At 45.1% G+C, this 25773-nt stretch overlaps 9 protein-coding genes across 9 annotated transcripts; 7 read left to right on the top strand and 2 right to left on the bottom strand.

The window, feature by feature from the left end:
• Window positions 1-113: 113 nt before the first annotated feature.
• DFL_006451 (uncharacterized protein) lies at window positions 114-4021 on the top strand (the record flags this gene model as incomplete). Its single annotated transcript, XM_067635882.1, has 5 exons — window positions 114-589; window positions 657-1045; window positions 1113-1139; window positions 1205-3520; window positions 3597-4021. 5 exons carry the CDS (start codon window positions 114-116, stop codon window positions 4019-4021), a joined length of 3633 nt encoding a protein of 1210 aa, XP_067490267.1.
• A 2518-nt stretch (window positions 4022-6539) lies between these two features.
• DFL_006450 (uncharacterized protein) lies at window positions 6540-6878 on the top strand (the record flags this gene model as incomplete). Its single annotated transcript, XM_067635881.1, has 1 exon — window positions 6540-6878. The coding sequence occupies one exon, from the start codon at window positions 6540-6542 to the stop codon at window positions 6876-6878; it is 339 nt and encodes a 112-aa protein (XP_067490266.1).
• A 2782-nt stretch (window positions 6879-9660) lies between these two features.
• On the top strand, window positions 9661-11302 carry DFL_006449 (uncharacterized protein; the record flags this gene model as incomplete). Its single annotated transcript, XM_067635879.1, has 4 exons — window positions 9661-9825; window positions 9881-11090; window positions 11153-11184; window positions 11261-11302. 4 exons carry the CDS (start codon window positions 9661-9663, stop codon window positions 11300-11302), a joined length of 1449 nt encoding a protein of 482 aa, XP_067490265.1.
• Window positions 11303-12361: 1059 nt separating this feature from the next.
• On the top strand, window positions 12362-13663 carry DFL_006448 (uncharacterized protein; the record flags this gene model as incomplete). Its single annotated transcript, XM_067635878.1, has 1 exon — window positions 12362-13663. One exon carries the CDS (start codon window positions 12362-12364, stop codon window positions 13661-13663), a length of 1302 nt encoding a protein of 433 aa, XP_067490264.1.
• Window positions 13664-14370: 707 nt separating this feature from the next.
• DFL_006447 (uncharacterized protein) lies at window positions 14371-15375 on the top strand (the record flags this gene model as incomplete). Its single annotated transcript, XM_067635877.1, has 1 exon — window positions 14371-15375. The coding sequence occupies one exon, from the start codon at window positions 14371-14373 to the stop codon at window positions 15373-15375; it is 1005 nt and encodes a 334-aa protein (XP_067490263.1).
• Window positions 15376-15730: 355 nt separating this feature from the next.
• DFL_006446 (uncharacterized protein) lies at window positions 15731-17026 on the top strand (the record flags this gene model as incomplete). The annotated part of the gene is made up of 1 exon (XM_067635876.1): window positions 15731-17026. One exon carries the CDS (start codon window positions 15731-15733, stop codon window positions 17024-17026), a length of 1296 nt encoding a protein of 431 aa, XP_067490262.1.
• Window positions 17027-17472: 446 nt separating this feature from the next.
• DFL_006445 (uncharacterized protein) lies at window positions 17473-19352 on the bottom strand (the record flags this gene model as incomplete). The annotated part of the gene is made up of 4 exons (XM_067635875.1): window positions 17473-17539; window positions 17603-18781; window positions 18880-19199; window positions 19311-19352. 4 exons carry the CDS (start codon window positions 19350-19352, stop codon window positions 17473-17475), a joined length of 1608 nt encoding a protein of 535 aa, XP_067490261.1.
• A 2453-nt stretch (window positions 19353-21805) lies between these two features.
• DFL_006444 (uncharacterized protein) lies at window positions 21806-23126 on the top strand (the record flags this gene model as incomplete). The annotated part of the gene is made up of 3 exons (XM_067635874.1): window positions 21806-22441; window positions 22506-22613; window positions 22677-23126. 3 exons carry the CDS (start codon window positions 21806-21808, stop codon window positions 23124-23126), a joined length of 1194 nt encoding a protein of 397 aa, XP_067490260.1.
• A 384-nt stretch (window positions 23127-23510) lies between these two features.
• DFL_006443 (uncharacterized protein) lies at window positions 23511-25275 on the bottom strand (the record flags this gene model as incomplete). Its single annotated transcript, XM_067635873.1, has 3 exons — window positions 23511-24591; window positions 24661-24852; window positions 24923-25275. The coding sequence occupies 3 exons, from the start codon at window positions 25273-25275 to the stop codon at window positions 23511-23513; spliced, it is 1626 nt and encodes a 541-aa protein (XP_067490259.1).
• Between the last annotated feature and the right edge of the window lie 498 nt (window positions 25276-25773).

The raw sequence follows: 25773 nt of genomic DNA, 5'->3' as shown, positions 1-25773 counted from the left end.
TGCGGGCAACCGACATCATATATCATAGTTACTTTTAGTCGGAGCATTAAATCTATAACTCTTTGAACATACCTCCAACCTTTCTATTTAATACATAATATAATATAAATAACATGGCGGAAGCCATCGGTCTCGCCAGCGGGATCCTCGCCCTCGCCTCGGCCGCCATCAAAACTACAAAAGCAGTAGTCGACCTGATAAACGGCATCAAAGATGCCCCCACCCACATCTCCGACCTCTACCATGACGTCCAATCCCTGCGTAGCATCCTTCTCCGTCTCGAAACTGCAGAAAAACAGCGAATAGCCTCTCTCAAATCCAGATTAAACGGTAGCAAATCTAGTTTACCACCGGCGGCGGAAGATGAGTACGACACAATAAGAGATCAGTTAAAGCATTGTAAGACGGTGTTGAAGGGTGTGGAAGATGAGTTGATGCCGATCATGGTGCAGATGAAGGGTGGGAAGAAACAAGTTGCTTGGGCGTCGGTGTGTGTGGCGTTTTCGGAGAAGTCGATTAAAGAGCATTCTTCGAGGTTGTATAAGGCGAAGTCGGAGTTGTTGGTCATGATGGTTATTGATATTAGATTGTTAGTCCTATTCCACCTGTCTTGCTTCCCAAGGGCTCTGGTACTAACGTATGTCGATTTATATCAGCGCGGTACTCGCATCGACGAATAAACAAAACCAAGGATCTAATTCCACAACCGATGACCCGCCACCGGAGTACCCTGGCTTCAACCCTAAAATAAAACGCCGTGACAGCAATCTCCGGGATACCCTCCGCCGCAATTCCGTCATGAACCGTTTCAAGTCCTCGAGTAGCAAAGCGAATTCAAACGAAGAACACCAAGACGAATCTTCAAAACAACTCCCCACATTCTCACAAGTCATCAGCTCTACGATGGATAATATGAGCAAGTCGGTTGCGAGCGAGACGAAAGGAGATTATAGCATATCGACGTTTAAGATGCTTTGGAAGGACGATTTGGAGAGGATACAGTCGCTGTGGAGTTTGGAGAAGGAGACCGTACAGCATTTGAAGCGTATGGATGTCTTTACCCTATATCTATAACTTTGGTATGGGAGGTATTTGGCTAACCGGTGTAACAGGGACAATCAATGATCACATGTGCGAGAGTATGCCTATCGATCCATTATCTAGCAATCTAAAGACGAGGTATTGATATCGTTCTACATTATAGTCTTCACCACATCCTTATCCGCCAACATAACAACCATGAACGACATCAAGGACGCAGCGGAGGGAACCCTCGGCTGGATCGATACCGCGGACGAGTATATCCAATGGCAAGGGCCCGACGACCACAAAGTCCTACTCCTAGAAGGCAAAGCAGGTTCCGGTAAAAGCGTTTTCACCAAAACCCTCTGTAGGACCGTTACACAACAGTCTGCACCTGAGAAGGAAAATCCGACACCTCCCGTACTGCTCTCCTACTTCTGCAACAAGCGAGTCCGCGCCCAAGAATCCTGCATCGAAATCTTAAAGGCCTTTATCTGCCAATACCTCAAAGAGAACAAAAGCGACTTCACAACAGTATACAAACAATGCAAATCTCTTTGCGACCGATGGGATCCAGCTCAACCGGGCCAATTCAAATTCGGCACCGCAAATCTTCTGGATATCTTCACAACCATCCTACAAGTTTCCAAAAACCCGGTGTATTGTGTTGTCGACGCAATGGATGAATGCCATTCCGACAGGAACATGGAAGAGTTTATGACACGCTTACCCAGCCTTCTCAAATGCAATGAAAATGTTAGGCTTTTCATGAGTTCGAGGCCCGATTGGATCGCGGATAATGATCTTTCTGATTTCAACCCGCTGAAGATTGTTCTACACCCGGGCGTTACTGAGAAGGATATATCTCAAGTAATCGAGTTGGAACTATGCAGGCTCCAGACAAAACTAACAATCGACGATAAAGACAAATGGGCCTTGAAAAGGAAGCTCACAAGCAAAGCCGAAGGAATGATGTTATGGGTCGTCCTCGCCTTCCGCCGTATTCAAGATCATATCAAAAGAATGCTCTCACCCACTCTAAAATGGCTCGAAAAAATGGTAGAGAAGCTCCCTCGCGAAATATTCGGAATGTACGACCACATCATGACTACAATTCGAGAGAAATATGGAAAGGCTCCCCACTCCCCGGGAGAAATCGATTCATCATCCGAAGACGAAGAAGACGAAGAAAATTCAAACCTAGCTATATACGGAAAACTAGTTCTCTGGGTCGCTAGGTCTGGCCGTCCACTTACAGTCAAAGAACTACAATTCGCTTTGGCGCTGGATATGAAGGATACATGTCTCAACGACATGAAAAAGAAGATAAACTGTGATATCGAACGGGTTATCGGAAGAATCCCGTTCTTGGAAATAATCTCCGCCGAAAGATTTGCAGAATCGCATGACGACGAAAAAGAACCTCAATGGGGTGTTTTCGTACCAAGGCGAGCTAGCGTGCCGTCTTCCACGGTACGGTTCATACATCAATCCGCAAGGGAATACATCCTCAGAAGCGCCGACGCCCCAAATGAAAAGACCCCGGACGATGGCACCCGCTTTACGTATCCAAAACTAGACGACGCATATATCGGTAACCTCTGCGTCAACTTTCTCAGTTTCAAAGATTTCGACAACGGTCCAATCCGCGAATTTAAAGAACCAATCCGATTTAAAGACGGCTTCAAAAAATTCATGGAAGACTGCGGTTTCCTAGAATACTGCTGTTCATACTGGGGATATCATCTAAACCGTGCTTCGAATTTAGACGACGCTACAAAAGCCCACGTAGCGGATTGGGTCTGTAATCGAAAGAATAACATGCGAGTCTACTTCCAAGCCATGAACATCATCACGTTTTCTCAATGGGTCGATTTCGTAGACGGTGAATTCGGGATTATAGCAGCAGCCGGATTAGGTATCGGATGGCTAGTAGATTACCTTATCGAGAAAAAGCACAATGTCGATGAACGTGACGAATGGGGGCGAACGGGGTACCAATTAGCAAAAGGACGAGGATTCGCTCCCTGTGCAGAAAAACTCGCAAACGCTGGTGCTTATACTGGAGAAGAATTTTTGATACGATACCCCGACGGGGAGTTGTGTTTGGATACCTTGAGCGATATTAAAAAAGCAATCGATGAAACGCCTGAAGACCAATTGCGGGTTATTATCGAAATGGTGGACGAGTTTGGGCGTACGCCCATTTTTTATGCCTGCGCGAGAGGGGACGCGGAGCTCCTTGCCGCTATGCTGGAGAAAAATCCTAATCTGGGGTTTAAGGATCGATATGGACGGTTGCCTATCGATGTGACATTAGACCTTGAATGCAGAGAACTAATGCTTGAAAAGATGAGGAAGGATAAGATAAAATGCACTCCGCCTATGTTGAAGAAGGTACCTTGTCTACACGATATTTTTCCCTTCCCAACTGATTATTTCGACCAAACACTCTACTGCGATTTTTGTGGTCGGTCGCTACGTACTTTTTACTTCCGTAAGTTTCCTCCCGTATAGATGGCTACGATGTCCAAAAAGTTAAAGAACTGATGTATTTTTATTATTTTGAAAAGACTGCTGCGGCTGCTCCACCGAAGACGACGGCTTCAACGTCTGTAAACTCTGTCATGACAACGGAAAACGTTGTCTCGATCCATCAGCAGACCACAAACTCCTTGGACGGGTTACAGCTGACTGGCTTGTATCATCCCTCGATTATACGCCGCATATGGTGAACGAAAAGGTTGAGTCGCCCATAAAATGGAGTTTAGATGATATTCAGGATTATGAAGATGACGACGAAGATGAAGAGGATGAAAGTGATGAGGAAGATGAAAGTGATGAGGAAAGTCCACAGCAGGAGGAGATTACGCCGGTGCAGACGGTGGGGAGTGAGGCGGTGGCTTATCAGGAGAAGGGGAAGGGGAAGGAAGCGGTGGTGAGGGTTAAACCTGTGGAGGAGAAAGGTGCAGGATGTTGTAAATGTGTGATTCAGTAGGCTGGAGGTTATTACACTGATATCTCATGGCTGGGATCTATATATACCTAGGTAGTTAATTTAACCTCCGACAAAGCTAGCGTGTACATGTAGATAACGCCAGTTGATTTGAAGTAGCTCTGCCCATGAAATACTACTGGCCACGTCAGAAATGTTGCTAGTGGTCATATACAAATTCTCCAAAATCTCGCCAGCCTTGGCTGTTGCCGCTGCGGAACTGGTTGGAATCAATTCACAAAACGTTTTGAGCTCCTAAAAGGGTACTATTGATTGTAACCAATTTTTAGAACTCGACTATTCCATCGACATCTCTGCAACAATTCAGCTGAAGGAATTATATTTCGTTATTAGAGCCTTGCGACAAACTATTCCACCATCTCATAATGGGGCTTTCACCTGAGACTATAATATAATCGCTCTCGTCGCTCTTGTTCTTGGACTACCGCTATTATGTATTGGAGTATATCAGTTACGCCTTCGGATCCGGGCCCCGCAAAATCAAGGAATAGTCGGCTTAGAAAATCGTATGATTTCCATCATTGAACCAATTTTTCTAAAAGGTCATAGAAACTAAAGGGTTTCCCTCCATGTCTATTAGGCATCGACTACAGCGGTGGAGAGCATCATATCTTGCCTTTGCACACATACGGTCCTTCGTCGATACATATGCATACCCAAGCTTACAATCATCAAACACACACAACTTTCCACTTTGCTTCTGGGTTTTCCACAGTCCGAACTGAATCTTTTCGTCCGGTATTTGGAAGCGAGGATGGTAGATAAAAGGGAAAGCATGTTAATGGCCATTGTGTCTTCCCTAAATTGTTTTGAAACGGTTTTTTTTTTTTTTTTTTGAAGTCTTAAGATCTTGCGCAGGCTTGCTACATATGCTGTCTATCTGATCTCACGATCGTACAGGCTCGCACTCTTATTTTTCGTTTGCAAATTTGGTTTGCTAGATTATTGATGCATGTACACATACAGAGTACTTCTTTTCAGCGCCATAGCCTCCCTGTTAATCTTATGAAAAAAAAAGGTGTCATGAAACTATAAAACTAGTGTATAAGTATAACACGGGTTCGGATTCTGTTTTCACGTCCACAGGCGAAAGTTAGACTCCCCGTTGGCTAAGACTGGAGTTGTTAACTCGATGCCACTTGCATGGTAATCTCAATCCGCCCCTCCGTCGGACACTTGTTTTTCACGATTCAACTTATATTTCATCTCATTTGATTATTGTCAATACGTTCAATAGGCACTCTTTCGAAACTTTCGCCTGATATGGATGATATGAATTGCAGACCCCCTACCGCCTCTCAGCTACCCTTCTCGAGATCTGATTCTCACATGGCTTTGCAACGTTGACGAAAAGATATCAACCTCACAGAAATGTTTCAAAACAACACAAAAAACATCCCAGATGTCACAAACTCACGCATGGGATGAAATTCCTTAGGATAACCTGAAAGAGACAATAAAACGCCTTTATCTCCACTAAAATTTTACCAATAAAAGAATTATTGATTTCATTGCCGAAAGAGGAAATGGTTTGACAATTACGTATTTTAGCTGTCGTCGCTAACTCTACTTCAACTATTTTTTTAGGGAAGTCAACTCGAATACTAGATGAAGAGGTGGAAAATCCGCAAAAATATGAAAAAGGAAGACTACATACTCGCACAAACCACGATCGATAAAAGTAGTTCGAATGACGAGGCAGGTGCCCCACGCATGAGGTGTACCTGAATGGAGTTCGGCAATCGACGAGGAAACTCAGAAAGAGTTTATGGAGACATAAAGCCTGACAAGGAGCGAAATGTACAAGCGAGTTAGTCTAGTATCAAGTGTAAAATAAAAGATTTTCCACTTCCGGGTAACAGATTTTCATCCATTTGAACTGTTGGCTAGCGACTGTTGCTGGCCTGAAAAGATGCAAGCGAGCTACGATACCAGCGACGGCCCGATTACAAACTATGATCACCATATGGATGGCTGCCCCCCCGGCTCATGTGCACAAATTGAGACTGTCCTTAATGGCTGATGGGGGTAGCTTGAAAACATCCAAGAATTGCTGGACGCACTTCAAAGCATCTTCTACTCTGTTACTCGGGCCCGGGAAACCATCTTCATTCGCGATTTCGTTCAACGAACGCTTTTTATTATGGAAAACGGGCTCTAGGATGATTTGGAGTGGGAGCTTGAAATTCTCAGGTTGCTCAAGACTCACAAGCTTGACAGTCTTCTCGCCTGCATCATCGACTTGGGCATGGATGAATCGGCAGCATTAGGAAATTATCTCGTTGGAGCTGTCTGCCACCGGTATCAAGACAAATACAACGCTGAGGACTTGTGCATTCTCTTGTTGTGCGGGTGTAAACCAAGAATAGACACACTCCGGAGTGTTTAGAAAATCCAATAGTTGTATCAATTTTGGGACGCTGGAGATTGGAAAATCTACAAACAGTGTGATCTTGCCTTGGAGCAAAGATTTACTGCGATTCTTGAGGCGCTAGCGTTCATGACTGCTACTACAGATCGTGCCGCCTCTATGAAGAGTCTGGAACCACATCAGCAGATTACATATACAAATGTGCTCCTTTCTGCGCCTCACAGGGCACATTTGACCTTCGATACCCAAAATATGGCGGGCATCAACATTACACCTCAGGCAGTGCTACCCGGCTTAGAGATATTTGGGTATGAGACGATAAGACTTCAAGGTATTGAGTTGTTCGTCGAGGCAATCAACAATCGCCATCAGTATGCCATAAGGACTTTATCAGAAAACATGTGGCTCAAAAGTCGTGGTTACTTGCTTTACACGATTTCGATGGGGGACGAGGCTACTATCCAATGATTACTCGAAGCTGGCGCAAACCCTAACGAACGCTCAATTCTCGAAGCCCGCGCGTTCGAACCCTCACCGCGTTCTGGTTTTGCGAGCTAGTCCCCACTAAACAGCAAAGTGTATCGCGTTACTCCGTTGTTAATTGCCATACGATCGAACTGCAGAGGGATAATTGACCAGCTACTCTCAGCAGGCGCTCATCCAAACCCCACAGCTTCTGTCCGAATGTAGTTCTTTCAAAAGCCATTTCGAAGAAATATCACCGCTTGAACTTGCACTAGTACGAGGATGCGAGATAGATATCCCGAAAAAGCTATGGGCGGCTGGAGCTCGGTTCCATCGACTCGCGAAGTCATGGATGTTCTTGTTGATGTATGCGCGAGTTGGAAGTTCTACGTTCGATTTCGCAGCCGACGCTCTAATTCTATCACGGCCTAACTGCAACCGGGGTCGAATAGCCTTAACCAATAAGCGTAAGACCCGCCGTTTTCACTTAAGAGGGAATCGAGTGGGATTGCACCCCATATATACTTTGTTTCTGGAAGGCCCTGGATGGGGGCCGTTAAAGGTTGTTCTCCAAACGTACAACACGGATCAATTGAGTCCCACGGTTTGCCATGCTGTGCAATGCACGGACGGGCCCGTTGGGAAACTATAATGGATAATTTGGCGATAATCGGGGATAGCGTGGTCGTTGAAGTTGGGTTTCGTATTTTGCAGTGAAGTAGCGTCACTAGACATTATTCTTGTTAAAAGTGTCCCCGATCAAAATACATTCACTATGATTAAAAGGCTCTGCGATGCCGGGGCGCAGATGAGTCATGGATGAAACCATCATTCTTTTCTGTCGCATGCTATCAAAGCTCGCAGGGGCACATTCGAGATCTCCTTTGACGAAGAGGAATGCTGGGCACTGCGCACGATTGAACTTCTACTACGGATCGAAAGGGAACGAGGCTACAGTTGCAACGAATACGCCTTGGACACAGAGATAAGTCTCTATGTTGGCACACCATTGTAGGAAGTAGCGTATTATGGGGATTTGAAACTAGCGAACTTGTTTCTCAAGGCAGGCATAGGCGCGAATTCTGAAGCGATATCGATGACTGGATACTGGAATGGTCCGGGGGGCAGAATGCATTTCATGCCATGTTCAACAGCTAGAGTCTGGACAGTACACTTTAAGGGCTCTATTCCAAAGACTAAGAAAACACTGCTTGGACTAGCGGTAGATCAGGGCCGGCAGGATATAGTATCGATTTTACTAAAGGCAGGCGCTAGAGTCACGGGGACGGCATATCAGCGAGCTCAATATATTCCTAAAATATTACGGCTTTTAACTATCTGTACCGACACAAGACGAACCAACACAGACAGTTCCGATGCTGAATTGGATCTTATAGATTTTTCTCGTGCAGTCGATATGGCCATGAACGAAATTTTGAGGGGTTGGCCTTTGAGCCCTTTGGCTATCAATGCTTTATGGGGTTGAAACTTGTAAACCAGGTCTATTTCACGACGCCTTAGTCAGCGACACTTCCCAGTATTGTATTACTGACGCAATCAATATCTTTGTTTGAAGCCTTGATTTCTGAAGTCTGCGAATTTCCAGCCGATCTACTAGTTTGATAGTAGGCGGCTCGGTAGTAGGCCGGGTTGGTAAGTAGGCTGGTAGCCTGTGAGCAGCTGGCCCGTTGGTGAACTGCCTCTCTACCTACCTACCGCTAGCCTGTGGACTGCAAAGGTGCGGACTAGCCTAAGAATTCATATTAATGTATTACTGTAGTGCTACAACGTCGCATCAGTGCGCAGTGACCCTATCTCTCAGGTCAGTAATCATATATCGTCCAAAACTGGACAAAAATATGTCCCAGGACTAGAATATCTCTCCCAAAAGCGAGGTTGTGGCCATTTCGGACCTTCATGAGGTACAGGTATGTGTTGTGTGTGTTGTACTTTAGCCCCGTTTCCGGAGGCGAGGCCCTTGTTTGTTCTGACGCAAATTTTCTTGCACGAGTTCCTCTTTGAATTTAACCTCGCCTTTCATCCTTCCAACCTCCGCTGCAAAACCTCACTCGACACCCTTCCGATTCCATTCAGCTTCCCTCTGACTGGTTGCCTCGTCCCTTGCTACGGATCCCATCTCCGATTTGAACGCCGTTCCAAGTGGAACCTTACCAAGATCTGATTAGCTTTATCTGAAGAAAAACCCAAAAAGACTCAACGATTCCTCCGAATCCTTTGGCTCTACAAACAACCATTTCCTCAACAATCACAGCTTCAATAGCCCCTTCTCGGAAGATCATATTTTCGTGATCGTTTCCGTCCGCTATTCATAGAACCTTCTCAATTGTTCCTGCGGGAGGTTTGACCTCTACCACCGCACGTATGCGATTTTGCCCAACAACCTTTACTTCCCAAGTAAGTTCTTTGTCGTCTTTCCGTTATTCTTGAGCGTGTGACTAACGTAACTGTAGGACTACATCTCAGGTATGCCTCAATCATTCTTCCGAGTTTGCTGTTCGAGTATTGGAAACACGATATCATAACATTGATCCCTAATTGGGTCGTTTATGTGTCGTGTCACCTGCCTAGTTTGTGGGCACAGCATCATGACGGCAGGAACGAAGAGCTAACGAGAACTGATGATGCGGAACAGACCATATTTGGAAAACCTGCTCACAGTAATTGAACATTCGTCGACATCGTAACATCTTCACTCATTTCATACATTCTATTGCTTCAAGATATCATTACCCAGTCCCTCTACAGCACGACATAATCAGAAAAAATGTTGGCTACACGAATGCTCAATCAACACTCCAAATCCCTGCTCAAGGGTGCTCTTGGGAAGCGGTACCTCGCCACTGTCACCGGTAGCGCTGGACGTTTGATGCCAGAGATCCACCGTGGTGCCACCCCTGTTTCGTATGACCGGGCCACCTTCACCATCAGGGTAATTCAATCTCACTTTGTGATGTAGTGGTTTGTGAGCTAATGATATGATATAGGGAGGTCCCGTCTACCATGGCAAGTCCTTTGGTGCCAGGCAAAATATTTCCGGAGAAGCCGTCTTCTCCACCGCTCTGGTCGGATATCCAGAATCTATGACCGATCCTTCATACCGTGGCCAAATTCTTGTCTTCACCCAGCCTCTCATTGGCAACTACGGTGTTCCCGGACGTGACCGCGATGAGGCTGGTCTTCTGAAGTACTTCGAGTCTCCACATATTCAGGCCGCAGGTATCGTTGTTGCGGATGCCGCCCTTCAATACTCACACTGGACTGCAGTCGAGTCCCTTGGAGACTGGTGTGCTCGTGAGGGTGTCCCGGCTATCTCCGGGGTTGACACCCGAGATATCGTCACATTCCTTCGTGAACAGGGTTCTTCCCTTGCTCGCATTACCATCGGCGAGGAATACGATGCAGATGAGGATGAGGCCTTCATTGATCCTGAACAAATCAACCTAGTCGCCAAAGTCTCCACTAAGGCTCCGTTCCACGTCTCCTCTACCGGAGACCTTCACGTTGCTGTCATCGACTGTGGTGTCAAGGAGAACATCCTCCGATCTCTCGTTGGTCGTGGAGCCTCTGTCACATGTTTCCCATGGGACTACCCAATCCACAAGGTCGCCCACCACTTCGACGGTGTCTTCATCTCGAACGGACCCGGTGACCCAACTCACTGCGCACCAACCGTCTATCATCTCCGAAAGTTGATGGAATCTTATACTGGCCCTATCATGGGTATCTGTCTTGGTCACCAGCTCCTCGCCCTCGCCGCCGGTGCCAGGACCATCAAGCTCAAGTACGGTAACCGTGCTCACAACATCCCAGCTCTCGACCTCACCACCGGTCGATGCCACATCACCTCTCAGAATCACGGATATGCCGTCGATGTCTCGACTCTTCCGGCCGGCTGGAAACCATACTTCATCAACTTGAACGATCAATCGAATGAAGGAATTATCCACGAGAGCAAGCCGATAATGGGAACCCAGTTCCATCCAGAGGCGAAGGGAGGACCATTGGATAGCAGTTTCTTGTTCGATTCTTATATCAAGCAGGTTACTGAATTTAGGGAGAAGGGTGTCGATGGTGTTAAGAGGGAGGGAAGGCCGAACCCACTATTGGTTGAACTGTTGAGCAAGGAGCGTGTCGGCGTTGAGCCAAAGCCGGTTACGGATGTGCATAGTGGACCAGGGTCGTTTGTCGGACAAGGTTATTCGAAGCCTATTTCTGTTCATGCTTAAGCGCGATTGGAGGAATGCCCAATAGCACAGAGCTTTGGGACATATTGGTTGGGCTGCCTAGGGTTCGTCTCCAAAGGCACCTCGCTAGTAGGGTTGATTTGTTTCTAACGTTATAATCTCTTTCTTTTGTACTACTAGTTGGCGAGGTTTAATTTAAAATTTAAGGGCGTGTTGGTGTAATAATATCATGAGAAATCAAATTTTTTCATTCAAATCAAAATCAATAGTGTAGACAGTCTTTGTGGGCGTGGGTTTAAGGCCGGTACCCAGGTACTTGATATAAATGGTCATTTTAGGCTCTGGGTCGTTTTAAAGGAACTAGGTCTAGATCTATCATGATGGTTCTATGTCTCAGACGCGCACGACTTATATGATCCATTGAATCTGGTCCAGAGGGCATCCTAGATTACTACCTAACCCCCTCATGGAATTTTTCGATAGTCGTATCCTTGTGTGTCTACAGCTATACAACACACCCGTGGATTTGTATTTACGAGACTACTAATTGGGCAGTCCGTATACGCGTAGGCACCTGGTCATGAATATTTGAATCCGAGACTGCGTTTTGACCGAAGAAGTGAACTAGATGGCTGGTCCGACAACTCAACCAGATGCTGGTTCAAAATGTTTAAACCGGCCAAAATTGTGCCTGGTTTAACAATAGGGGCCGTCTGGAGTTAAATATTGAGCCACTACCTAGATTGTGTAATTAAACCAGCAGGGCCTTGTATTGTAAGCCAGTCACTGGATTAAAGTTTTAAGCATGCATGTCTACAGTTCCGTTCAACATCAACCTAGATACGAGGCGAGACCAGCTTTTGGAAGTTAGTCTCGTGAAAATACAACATGGACTTGGGTGTTGTTTGGCCAGGACGAAATGTGTCAGCTTCGGCAGCTGGCCTCTTTTTGGCAGCTACGAAGGCCTGGAGAAATGTTCGAGGGAATCAGCATTCTTTCCAAACGTGGAAAATATCACTCAAATCAACGTGCACCGCGAGTAGTCACATGGTCTGATCGTGTCGCTGAGCTGAGCTGAGCTGAGCTGACGCCTCGAGAGAGTGACTCTTTCAACCACCGATCTCAGATCCAATGGACCAACACTTACGATAACACAAAGTACATATAAATTACCCCACCTCTCTCTTGATCTCAGGAGACAATGTTCACGCGTTTTGAGCGGGTCTTTTCAAAATCCAGCTATCAAATCCGTTCCTAAACAACCAATCGTCGGTTGAAAATATGTTCCTCGGATCTCAGGATACCAGCACGACGGGGGGGTTTGATAAGGCTGCTGTACTGCCGGATATATGCAAAATTGAGAGAGCGAAATACATCCCGTCGACAGCGGCGGCGAATTTGGGTCGGAAAAAACCAAAACGATCTCGCCTAGTTCAAAGCAGCAAAGCGACGTCCAAAATCGATGCCAAACACCAGTCCCTCCTTTCGCAGACAACAACAGAGGCACCAGTCAATCCGAAACCAGATGTAACTACTCCAAGCCCTCGGTCAAAATATGGCATAAGTCTCCTCCTACTACCCCTCGAAATCCACGAGAAAATCCTAGAATACCTACCGTACCAGGAACATTTTACACTTGCACAAGTCTGTGATATCTGGATGGAAGTTCTTCAAACCGACAAATTCGCCGTTAAGCGTTATCGAACACTTCGGGTGGGCCAGAGCGCAGTTCTAAAAAGGTGGTTCGAACCAACATTATCTGAACGATATCAAAGAGCGACGACAAATTTCCTACTATACAACCAAAAGCTGTTTTTGGAGATATATAGGGATGAACCTAGTACCGCTACTTTGATAATTGCAGATAAGGCAGATGATACGCGGATACTTTCACGGGAAGAGAGGGTTCTTAAGAAACGACGCGATCAAGTGGTGAATATCTGCCAGGTCCTGCCTCAAAACCACAAATACGTCGAAATTCACAAGTTGGCTTTATTCGAACGGGACACAATATTTTTTGTGGGACAAAACTCGAGCCCAAAAGCAAACTCAAGGGGTGGACAAGGCATATACTTTTCAAGTGTTTGTATCAATGTACACACTCACGCTCGCATCAGAAACCCACCTGAGACAGCGTATATGGCGGCACCAGATTTTTTTTGCTCTGCAGATACAACGCTGAAGGGATTGATGGAAGGGATTAACAAACATGTTACGAAGCATGTGCTGGATAAATATGAACAAGTCTGCGGCTGTGTCGCCTTCTTTAATTGCTATTCAAAAGGTGGAGCCTCCGACCTTCCTGGGGTTGTCATCGAATTACTAGTCTTTGTGGTGGAACCGCAAGATCAACATTTATACGTCCAGAACGAAGCAGGATATTACACCGCGCAATTAAAAGATTCTTCCGCAGCTGAAACATTTAACTTTGGGTTTTCGTCTTCGCAGGTTTCGTTTCGAGCTCCTAAGAAAACTACTAAAAAGACCATGTCAGAGATATCAGGACAACGTTTACCGGAAAATTCTGCAAATAAGGAACCGTTTGCAGCAGTTTTGGGGGGTATGGAATATCTCTTTATTTAGGTTGGCTCACCATCTAGTGCTATACAGAGGATGGCTAAATTGCCAAGGGCATGTATTCCCTGTGATAACCAATACAGAACTCGGTATCATCAAGACTACCGTTTAGTTCGCGAAGTAGCCCGAGATAGTGGCTAGACACCTAGGGTATTTCTTGATGTAAATACCTCCTGTAGTTATTACAATATTTCCAAAATGAACACCTTTATCAAAAAGATAATATTTGGAGCTTTGGCAATTTACTTTTCTAAAGCATTATATGGATTAGCGGTGAATACTTAAGTAACAAAAATCGACAGGGTATCAAACGATTACCTGCGAAAGAAAGTTGGCTAAAGGCCCCGGACTGGTGAGAGTGGCGGGGCTGAAAAATGCAACAAATTCTGAGTTGCTCGCCACGTGGTTGGAGCTGTTGAGCGGCATACAGGGCCTCCGTTAATTCAGCAGCTACAAGCTACTAGCGGCTGTCATCAGTCTGAACTATCTCACGATCTTATCATTTACGCGTCATTACCAGCAGCTCGGACCATCGCTATATTACGTTACCGCCAGAATCGTCTCCTAGAGTAGATGGTCGGAACGATCTCACTTACCTCCCGGTCATATGCCCGTACATTCATATTGATCCCCGGTTGCTGCAACTCGGAGTCACTGCCACACTATAACTGCGCGACCCAACCTTTCGCACGTTTTCAAAGAAAATTCCAAAAATGAAAATCCTATCACTCCCCACCGAGATCCTAATCCAAATAATCGAGCACCTCACCTGGCTTGACCATTTCACCCTTTCAACTGTCTCACCAGTCTTCACTTCAGTCCTACAACACAACTCATTCCGTCGCAAACGGTATTGCGAAGAGATATGGGACGATGATACAAAGACACATGTATTCGACATCAACTTTCGACGGTTTCATCCGGATGAAGTAAGGTACTGGCCTGATGGGCCTGGTTGGAGATCTGAGCTTGGATTACACGGGCTACTGGCCTCTGGGAGGTTTATCTTAAAGCTTGAAAGAGGTGGGAAGAGGACGAATATATTGACTACTCGGTTCAGAGATGTGACGAAGGAATTGAATGCCCATCTGGAGGATTTGGATCCGATGATGAGGACGTTGAGGGCTAATTGGGGTGGAATAACGACGGTGGATATTTCGTTGTGTCTGTTGGAGGATGATCAACAATATCTAAAGGGTAAAGAGCTGGACGTAGAGGCAAGATTTGAAAGAAATCGGCCCGGGAAAGACGAAAGTGTAAATACTAGCTCTCCAAGGGCAGATTATTCACACGTAGGGACTCTAGATTTCGTCCCGAGTGGCAATCAAGGAGATTTGGTCGAGCAAGCTCTCAGGGCGGGGAAAGTATCAGTTTATCATATGATCGGACAATACCCACAAATCTTCCGGATAAGGCGTCCGATATATTTGGTAGATGGGGAGTTCACGATTTGTTTTAATTCCGGGTTTGATATGTATTGGACAATCCACATACCATGGGATGGACCTGGGAGCAGTGTGAAGGATGTAATTGACATGGTGGCGGCGGGTTTCACGAGGGAAATACTCGATCAGAATGAGGAGATACTTGGATGCTGGATTAAGTTTTGTCAGTACAGTTTCTTCCCTCGGCCGGATAGTATTGATAGAGTTCATCCGCGGTGGAAGATATTCTTGGATGTCTTGGTGGTCAAAGAGGCGTCGACTTGGGTTTTGTAAATTAGATTATCTCGTTTAGTTACCATACATTAAAAAGGCCCCTACCCTCAGAGGTGTAGGGTTTTCCTCCCTCGATCCTATATCGTAGCATCGCACCTCAAGACAATATGACTGTCAATGAAATAAGCCAGTCATCGAGGGCCGGAAAAATACAACAAAACCTTTGCGTTGTCAACTCCCATGAGTCACGTCGCAGCCTTGCAGCCCAACTGGCAAGCCTCTATTATTGGCTGAAACGTTCACACGGTGCAGGGTGGCAGATGGATCCTTGTATATAATCCCCACAACATGTCAGACCCTCTGTTCCTGTGTCCAAACTTCCCTCTTCTTCAAGTAAAATATTAAAATCAGCGAAATGTTGCTGGATACTCCCGGTCCCGCTCCTGCTGCAACTACAACTACGACTTCAATTAAAAGATTCAAAATCAGACCTAAACCCAATGTTTTAATTACAAAACCCGTTGGAATGACGATTTGCAGCCTTCCCATGGAGATCCAAGAGGAAATATTAAGTCATCTCCTCTGGTACGAACACTTTGCTGCGTCAATGGTATGCCCGGAATGGGCGACACTTCTGCAATTACCTAGATTTCGCCAGAAAAGGTATTGCATTGAAACCTGGACTGAATCTGAATCTGAAGAGGATTCTGAGACGATAGCACAAGAAATGGGGTTTCATCGGTATCACCCAGATGAAACTGTACCGAAAGATCTAGACGATCGTACTGCAGAACTGGGGATGCATGGGTTGCTTGGAACTGGAACAATGGTTCTCAGTGTACGAGAAACCGGAGATGCGAGGGTTTACCTAGCCATACGGCGGGTAAAGGAATCATGGAAAGGGAAAAATAGAGGGGAATACGTGGGACCTATGATGGGTCCTTATGAAGAGATGTTCCCATTCGATGTCGGCCTTAGACGCTGCCGGTGGAAACGGGATAAACAAAAAGTTGAAATCAGTTTCCACGAAATCACAGGCTCGCCATTATTAGCCACAGATACTCAGTTCTACTATGGAATCGAAACAAATGAAGAAGTCCCAAAGCACGTCCAAGCGAGAATCAAGAAGGACTGCAAATCGAAGTATTGGGCCAATGATTCCGATACTTGGAAGGAAATCAGAGAAAGGGAAGATGATATCTCAGTACGGATATTGGACAAAGACTTTCTCACAGACGGAATTCGTTCTCGCGTCCGCCATCGATGCGATGTTGAGTACGCCGACGAAACGACAGTACCAGGTGTTCTTCCAATCTCCTCGGCATCTATCGACACTGGGACAACCGTCCAAGAAGTACTCGAATGTATCAAAGAAGCTCTTACAGAGGAGCAAGAGCTTGATGGCTTAGACGGACCTCTTGAATGCTGGGCCACGTTTCAGGAGTTTTGGCCGCAGCGAAAAGGAGAAAGTGGGCCGGAAGATGTCAATTTTCATCCTCGTCGGAAGATTTTCTTGAGCCTTTGGAATTTAAGTAGATGGTCGCTGGATAAGAAAAAGGGTTATGTGGATTGTACTTGCGATGGAGATGCACGCCATTGTGCTTGTCAATGGTTGACGGATATCGATGACGAGCCGTGGTTTAAAAGCGAGATGCGTTATAAAGCACGTGTCTTTGATTACGATGCGAGCGATGACGATGAAGACTACTAGGTAAGTCATGGCCTATCCTTTTATTTTTATCTTTTTCTTGTTACAACAAAAACCTTTCAACCGAAGGGACCTATTTCCAGTGATAAAATACTGATCGATCTACGCGTAGATATTGCAAGGATGGATATGATATACTCAATAACGGGCTAAAGTCCTCAGACCGCTGGATCAAGTGGAACGATAGATGTCCTATTTCCATTTCCAAGAATCCATTCCCTTTTCCTTTCTTTTTTTACAGGGAAAGGAATATACATATATATATTTACGACATTCTCTGCCTCGCTCCCACCATAATATACCTAATAATTAAAACAAAGTCAAGGCATAATGCTTGTATCGTGCCCAGCCCTAGCGCATACTGCTATATTTTTGCCTAGTACCCATAATAGCTCTGTTGTATGCCCCTTTATAACGTTTAACGTTTCAGAAAATCTTAAGACCCATTTTCAACCCCACGCCAACTCTGGTATCAACTCAGATGGGGGTAGGTGCGGTTGGCGGAAAATTTGACGCCTGTTGTAACGACATTAGTAACTTCAGTATATAGCGTAGTGCAGCGGGAGGGAAAAGGCTCACACTCCCTCATTTGGTATCAAAAGGGGATATCTTCGTAGTAATTTCCATCGGGGATCATTGTCCATTACATCATCAAAATTTGCCAGATCGAACGTTATACGTTCGCTATCTCCGCATGGATGAATTGCTTTCCACAACCGAGGGGTGCGTATCCTATCCGTATATGTATCCACATATGGGTTAAATTCTGGAGCTCCTATTCCGACGGCAACAATATTTAATTTCTTTGACAGCCCTGGTGGTGTGGTAGAAGAACTCCGGTCATTTCCAGACTGCTGTAGCCTTCCTTTTCCATCTACCATGGCTTCGAGCGACTCTCGTAACAGAGTACATTGTCCCTGCGAATCTTCGTTAAACGTCTCGTCATCAACGATCATATCATTAGGTGGAAATGGTGAAATTGAAATAAAGAGCAATTCTAGATTGCGAAAGGCGTGAAGAGGGAATTCCATGATCGGTTTGGGACCGTCTGGGAATGTATATCTAATACTTTGCCACGCCCCGGCCTGCTGGAAATCGAAGTTCTGGGATATCAGGAGTTCCACGAGGTTGGGGCATCTGCGACCTAATTCGAGAAGACTTTCAGTGGATAGACCATCGACAACTTGATTGCGCGTTGTGCACATGGATAGGATTTTTAAGTTTCCCCCACAATTAAAGATCGATAGTTCGAGAGGTTTAGAGATTTTTCCTATGTAATAGAACGCCAATTCCACAAGATTATCGAAACGGGAGATAATTCCAGCCAAATCTTCGCTTCGTTGTGGGTTTGTTAGATGAAATCGTTGCATTTGAGAGAATGGGATCGAAATATTGACTATGTGGCCACCGAGGCCCCTAACTGTCGTCTGATACTCGGTCACCTGTGAAAGTTGAAGATGGTACGGTTCCAAAGCCGCTATATCATCTCGGTGTATGCGCGAGAAGGCATATTCCACACTGAATGTTCTCAGGGAAGCTGCGCTGGCTTCTAGCATTCTCAATACCGCTGGCATATCCTTTCCGGTCCTAATTCTCCCCAACCGCAGCGCATTAAGAGAGCAAAATTTGTTGAATGCGGGCATATCTTGACCCTTCAGGTCTTCCAGTCTATCGAGATAGAGGCATTCAAGGGAACCGCCATGATGGTTAGCTAAATGAACGAGGATTCTTCCATCCGGCTTGAGGTCAGACCGCCATCTATCAAATCATTAAGCAGCCAGATTAGCGAGTAATTCTGTTAAAATTTCTATTGTATAGAATCTGGATATCCAAGAATAAACGGATGGGATTCTAACATAAACCTGCGTAACTGTCCATCCCCAAGTTTCTGAAGAAACGCATAGACCAATTCGTTGACCATCATTCGAGCCCCGAGTTCCCAAACGGTTCCATGTGTATCATCCGGAGGTTCTATTTGGGCAAGGAGAACAAAATTCTGTATTAAATGTATTTTCGGGTGGTTTGGCGGACCTAAGATGAGAGACCGCACAAACTTTGGCGGCAAGGATACCCCACTCCAAAGTGCTATAATTATCGTTTTATAGAGTGTTGGTGACGCGATTTCATTGAATTGTCGAGACACGAGGGATAATGCCCAAAGATCATGTCGCGAGAGCTGCAAATTCACAGTAGCAGATATTAGCTCTCATGATTGGATCCTAACTGTGTTGTGACTATCTCCAGAGGCAGAGAACCGAGGAGTTTGTGGATTTTTTATTTAACTTACCGAAAGGAAGATCAAGTCGAAGATCTCGTGGGGAAATTTCATCTTGAGATTTATATGAGTTTATTCAGTTGGATTACTAAAAATGAGGGGTCGAAGAAAGGATGTCGCTAGCGCCAGGGCAGGCGTCGCACCACGAGACGAGCCACACCCCGAAATATAGATATTTCCAACAAATCAACAATCACTCAAAGCTAATAGGGAAACGGCCAACTATGTTGGACCAAATATCGGAAGAAGTTTGCTAGTTTTCTCATGCCGACATATGAATTGCTCGGCGGTTGTGGATGAAGTATCATACTCAAGGGATCATAATTGGCATTCGGTCTGATAGAATCATAGCTACTCGAAGCAGTTAAGCTAATAGTGGCAACACGAACGAAAGAAGAATACTTCAATTATTTCTTCATGACCTGATATAATTATCCGATGCCATGGCCAAAAAGAAGGTATCTGTTGACTTGGGTTGGATCCTTGTAATCCGCCTATCATATGACTAGCTACAGGGTACATATGGGTACTACATATTGTCTGTACCATTAATTTTAGAACTCTACCATGTCATTGAGTTCATTGCCTTTGTTTCTTTGGCGGTCTGGTTTTTGAATCCGTATATACTACTCGGCGTATACAATAGTATATAATTGCGATAGCGAATTTCGATTTCTACGCTGGTACAACATATTGAAAGTACTTTCGGCTAGAAAAGAGAAATATATGTCCGCAACGCCAGCACCGGTCTTGCCTCTAGACCATTCCGCAACTAACTCTAAAGTTAAACTTGATCACAATCATAAATCCAGTAGAAAAGGCGAGTTCGATTGAGCCAGTCCACACATGCATAAAACTACTGGCAACTCAGATGTCCATTCTTTCCCTTCCAGTCGAGATTCAAACGGAGATTCTCTTATACATTCCGTGGCATGATCACTTCTCTGCTTCCAAAGTTTGTCCTCTGTGGGCTTCAATCCTCCGAAATAGAGAGTTCCGGGAAATCCGCTACTACACTAAGAGAGATTTCAGATATTACTACAAACTTCCACTTTACGGCTCATTAACCCCATATCTGCCTCGAGCTCATGAGTCCGAACGATATGTATATTATAACGACAACGGACCTTGCTAAAATGTTCTACTACAATACTGTGTTCTTGTGGCAGAATTCCGGCCTGGCAGAGAAAATACCGTGTTCTTGAGGGTGTTGCCTAATTGCAGTTCGAGCCCAACAGAGCCGCAAAACCCGCTTCAATGGCCTCACCGCGACTTGGTTACAAAATATGCGTTGAAGGACATGGTAAATTACCACAGATCTATCTCGAATTTAATCACATACGATTTGATCGATATTACAAACTCACCTTTGCTATCTTTGGATACAATAATACATTCTGAAACAGGTCGAAACCGCAGAAATTACATGGGTGCCGACATTCACCATCGCCCACAGTTTCTCGAATTCTTGTATAAATTCTGGACGATGACAAAGTATGGGTATCAAAAAGTGGCACATTGCTTATCTACCCGGACAGCTGAAGATAGGTATGGAGGCGGGTTGGAGAGAGAAAATTGGGATGGAACTGGGAAAGCTTTCAAGAATCTTTTGGAAGCCATGAGATCCCGTGTGGAGGCTGATATTCTTCCGGACTCTGCAGTACTAGGATGCTGGTGTATGGTTACTGATTACCTGTGGTTTGATACTAGCCCGGTAGGTATAATTGTCATTCATGTAGAGATTTTGGTGGAGAGATAATAGATTTGTAGATCTATAGACTGTAGACGTGGTACTCAACTACGTATTTCGATGGCAATAAAACGAGCAATTTTCGTGGCTTATGATTAACTCGTTATCCGTTTAGGTAGACCATTTAATCTTTCGATCTTGTGCTCCAGTTTTCTTCTACAGATCAGGCTCCGAGATAAAGCAGAGCATTGTTCATGTATTGATTTTTCGATCTTAGAGCCGAAGAACCATGGTGCCATGGTTGAAATAGTTGCAAAACCAGATAACAAATTATGAACTCGAAAAGAAATATAATTTTGTGGAAAAATGGCGTTAACTGAATTCATTAGCTAGAGCCAAGTTTCGCTACGGAATCGGTCTTGTGAACATTTTGTTGCAGGATCCCTGTTTCATAGTCCTCCGGGTTTCTATTTCGTTAGCCTTTGTTAGTTCGGTGGGAGTTTTAAGTTGTATATAGTCCATCTCGGATTAGGTTGTCTTACTCATAAGGTAACTCTACGCCGTTGATGTTCGGATTTATCACGCGAGCCTTATTTTGTCTTCGGAAATCATAAATATTGAGACTTTGCTTCAAGAACTCTTAGATTTTTTTGTTACGTTTTCCACCTCTAGCTCTCTTTCCTCTTCAGCTGGCTCTGCTCATAAATTTAGCTCTCTCTCTTTTACCCTTTACTTTTGCTCCAAAGACTTTCTCTAGATATCCAACTAAAACTTTTCATTATATTGTTTTTGCTGATACTTTTTTTGAGCCGAAACCATGGCTGTTTCCACTTTTGGCCATCTTACTTCCTTAACACCTGAGCAACAAACAAAGCTACGGAACCTCTGGAGCCTTCTGCTCGAGATATTTACAAAACCTTCCTTGACTACGAGAAGTGATATAATAAACCACTTAGAAATAGACCCCGCTAATCAATATGAAATTGACCAACTTAACACTGCCTTATCCGACCAGACGGTAGAGCACCTCCACACGGCATTTTGGCAATTCGTCAAACATGAAAACCCCGATGCCGTAGTTCTCCGTTTTCTCCGTGCGAGAAGTTGGGACGCTAACAAAACATTAATTATGATAATATCAACCCTTTGTTGGCGTCGGAAGTTTGGTGTCGAGGATCTTCTCGAAGGAGGCGAATTAGCCGCAACAACTAATACCGATCAAGGCTTCATACACCAGTTTAGAATTGGAAAGGCCTATCTTCATGGATTTGATAGGGAAAAGAGGCCAGTGTGCATCATCTCACCGCGGCTTCATCAGTCGAGCGATCAGAGCCCCGAGAGTATCGAAAAACTCACAGTTTATACTATGGAAACAACGAGACTGTTGTACCAGGAGCCCAACGATACATCTTGTATGGTGTTCGATATGACAGGCTTCAGTTTTTACAATATGGTATGCTCTAGTACTCCCTAGAAAATCCGGAAGGTTCCGTTTCGCTAAAATGTCTGAATTTTAGGACTATAGCGCTGTTAGATTTATAATAGATTGTCTTCAGTCACACTATCCAGAGTCTCTCGGTGAGTGCCTTATTCACAACGCCCCATGGGTCTTCCGGGGTATTTGGGTTAGTACTGTTAATTTACTCGCTGGTGTGAGAGCCCATAATTAACGATGATATTTACAACAGAGAGTAATCAAAGCCTGGCTTGACCCAGCCGTTGCATCTAAAATTCAGTTTACCTATAATGCAAAAGACCTGTCCCAGTTCATAAAAGAAGCACAGATTCCAAAGTTCCTAGGCGGCAAAGAAGATTGGACTTATGAGTACCATGAGCCTAGCTCTGATGAGAATTCTGCCATAACCGATCGAACAATGGACGAGCTTGATGAGAAACGTAGGGTCGAAAACATTAGAAAGGATATTATCGAAAAATACGAAAAGGCGACTGCAAGATGGACTAAGGAAGAGTTAACAACCGACATGACGGGGGCAGGAGATGAACGAGGTCAACTAGTAGAGGGGCTAAAACAAAACTATTGGGTGTTGGATAAGTTTGTACGAGCTAGGACTTACTGCGACCGAACCGGCATATTAGGTATTGGCGGCAAGGTCAATTTCAGCTCCGAGAAGTACTAGATCTAATAATAAGCGGGCCTGACGAAGCTATAATGTTCGCACTAGTACTATAGATCTTGACATGATAGACGGCGAGTTACAGATGTAAAATTCAATCCTAGGAAGAATTCGCGAATAGTACCCGAAACAACGAGACCGTATTGTTAAATTGAAACCCGAATAAACTATAAACAAAGAAGACTTCGCCTTTCGTAGGTAGCCGATTTATATAGCAGAGATCGAAAATAGGTGCAATTGCGTCGGTTATGTGGCGAAAACAAAATAAAAACCTTGGTGTCATTACCCTAGTACTCCAGGCCGTAGTTTGTTTTGGCATCGCATTTTCTTATGCATTTTGCTTCCAAAGAGATCGTTTTATTGTCAAAGAGGGATCTCAAGAAACCACTAGTTGACCAATTCATCGATAATCTTCGCATCACCGTCCCCCTCTGCCGCGATTTCTTTCTCAACTCTTGAAATCAGCTCTCTGCACTTTTCATTTCTGGGTACGAAGCAACACTTGAATGGGTGTGGGTGCGAGACGGTCCCCGCCGTCGACCCCATAGCCGGTTCGATGTCAAGTCCAGTGACTGGATCGACTGGTTTCTTGATATCAAAAACGGCAAGAGTTTGGGCGATAGTCAGGAAGGTACTCGCATCGGCCAATTGCTGTCCTGGACAAATCCGTCGTCCGAATCCGAATACAAATTTCTTGGGGTTGAGTTCTGGTTGCTCCTTTAGAAATCTCTCGGGATTAAAAGTCTCAGGATCTGTGTAGGTCTTCGGATCTCGCGAAAACCAATGAATGGAAGGCACCATAATGGCTCCTTTCGGAATGCGATACCCAGCATATTCGTCTTCGGTATCGACTGTGTGAGGAAATCCGGCTGGGACAATTGGGTTGAAGCGTAACGACTCCTTAAAAACAGCCTCTACATATGGTAAATCCAAGCGGTCGTTAAACCCAGGCAATCTATCGTTTCCGACAACACGATCAATTTCCTCCTGCGCCTTCTCCTGCACTTCCGGATGAAACATCATAGTTCGGAAGAAGAAAGCTAGAGCAGCAACCGTGGTATCTGATCCACCGCCATATAAAGAAATCGCGCTGGCTTTGATCAGCTCCCGTTCTTCCACTCGGTCTTTGTCATTCAAAACTTTCTTTTCGTGCCTATCCAGCAACCCGGAAACATACGACGGTCTATTCTCGCCACGTTTCCTTTGTAAGACGACGAAGTCAAAGGGTACGTTTGTAGTATCTGTAACTGTTTTGTTGTAGCCGCGCGCAATGCTTTTGAACTCCATTCCAGGTAGCCATTCTGGGAAATGTCGCAGCCAAGGGATATTATCGACGATCCAGGCACCAGCCGCCGTGGCTTCACTAAATGCCGCCATCATTCTGTCGACGAGATTTACCAGGGGATCGAAGCCGTTGAGGTTGGGCTTATATCCATATAGAGTATCCAGTACAATGGAACTTGAGGTACTGAAGGAGTAAAGGCCATTAGCAATCTAATATGTGGAAAAATATAAACGATCAGAAAACTAAGCCTACGCGTGTAAGTTGGACACATATTTGTCAGGGTTGCTCAAGGTGCGGAATAGAAATCGCTGTACGTGGGTGTGGATCAATGGGTGAAGCTTCTTTATCGCTGTGTTACTCCCAATTTGCCATGCTGCCAGTTTACGTTGTTGTTTAAAGTTCTTGTTGTAGTCTTGGAAAGTAACGATATGCCCCATGCCGCACCTGAATATGTGGAGAGCAGCGTTAGCTATCTATGATATCTGGTTTCAGTTATGATCGTAAATCTTTTTACATTTCGCCAGCGAAAAACAAATGGGGCCTCGAGGAATAGTTGGACTGCCGTCGAACCAACAGCTCCTCTGCAATGTCTAGATCGTGGATCAAGATTATTGTTTGGCCTAGTACGGTTATAGAGCTTATCGGGCCGTAGAGATCCTTATGTTTGAGCCAGTGCTGCCATTCTGGGGGGCCTGGTGGTGGGAGATCATTGATATTTCCCACAATGAATGAACCTTTAGGGCCCGGAGGCAGTGGAAGTTTCTTTTGCCGCGAGGAAGAAATTTGTCGGACCACTAGTATAGCAGTGAGGAGAGCACCGCCATATAAAATGGGCCCTCCGATCTTCAAGTCATCCACGGAAAGCATTTTAGAGTTTGATAGGCGTAAGTGTAACTATGTTGGTCCAGGTAGGGCACCCGGCGCACTGGCGCTTGGGTTGCGCAGGATACATGGTCCCTTTATACGGCACTGTAAAATCAAAACGTGTCCGATAATTTCTTTTTTTCGTATTTGCCGTTCGAAAATAGGGAGGCGTTTGTTCAAGAATTTGTGGCAGATTTTTGGTGGGTAGATGTACTTCCTAGCCATTTTTGCTTCAAAGGATACATTCAGCTTGTTACCATTTTTCTTGCATTTCGACTGGGGGTATCTAGAACAAGGCACATGCCGTTGCTGTCAAAAACAGTTGACCCACTGCGAATACAATGACCCGGCGCCGCGGTATCCACACTTTGACGGGGGTCTTTGAACGAGATTTGATTCGTTCGCAAGCTATAGGCTAGCCGACGTTAGTTAAGAACTGCCCCACTATTATGGGCCATCCTGAGAATTCCCGACCTTCCGACGCTATCAGAGCCAATTGCA

Source organism: Arthrobotrys flagrans, assembly GCF_004000055.1.
Source record: "Arthrobotrys flagrans strain CBS H-5679 chromosome Unknown unitig_9, whole genome shotgun sequence".
Lineage (NCBI taxonomy): Eukaryota > Fungi > Ascomycota > Orbiliomycetes > Orbiliales > Orbiliaceae > Arthrobotrys > Arthrobotrys flagrans.
The sequence above is the reverse complement of the archived record's forward strand: the minus strand, read 5'-3'. Positions and strand labels throughout refer to the sequence as shown.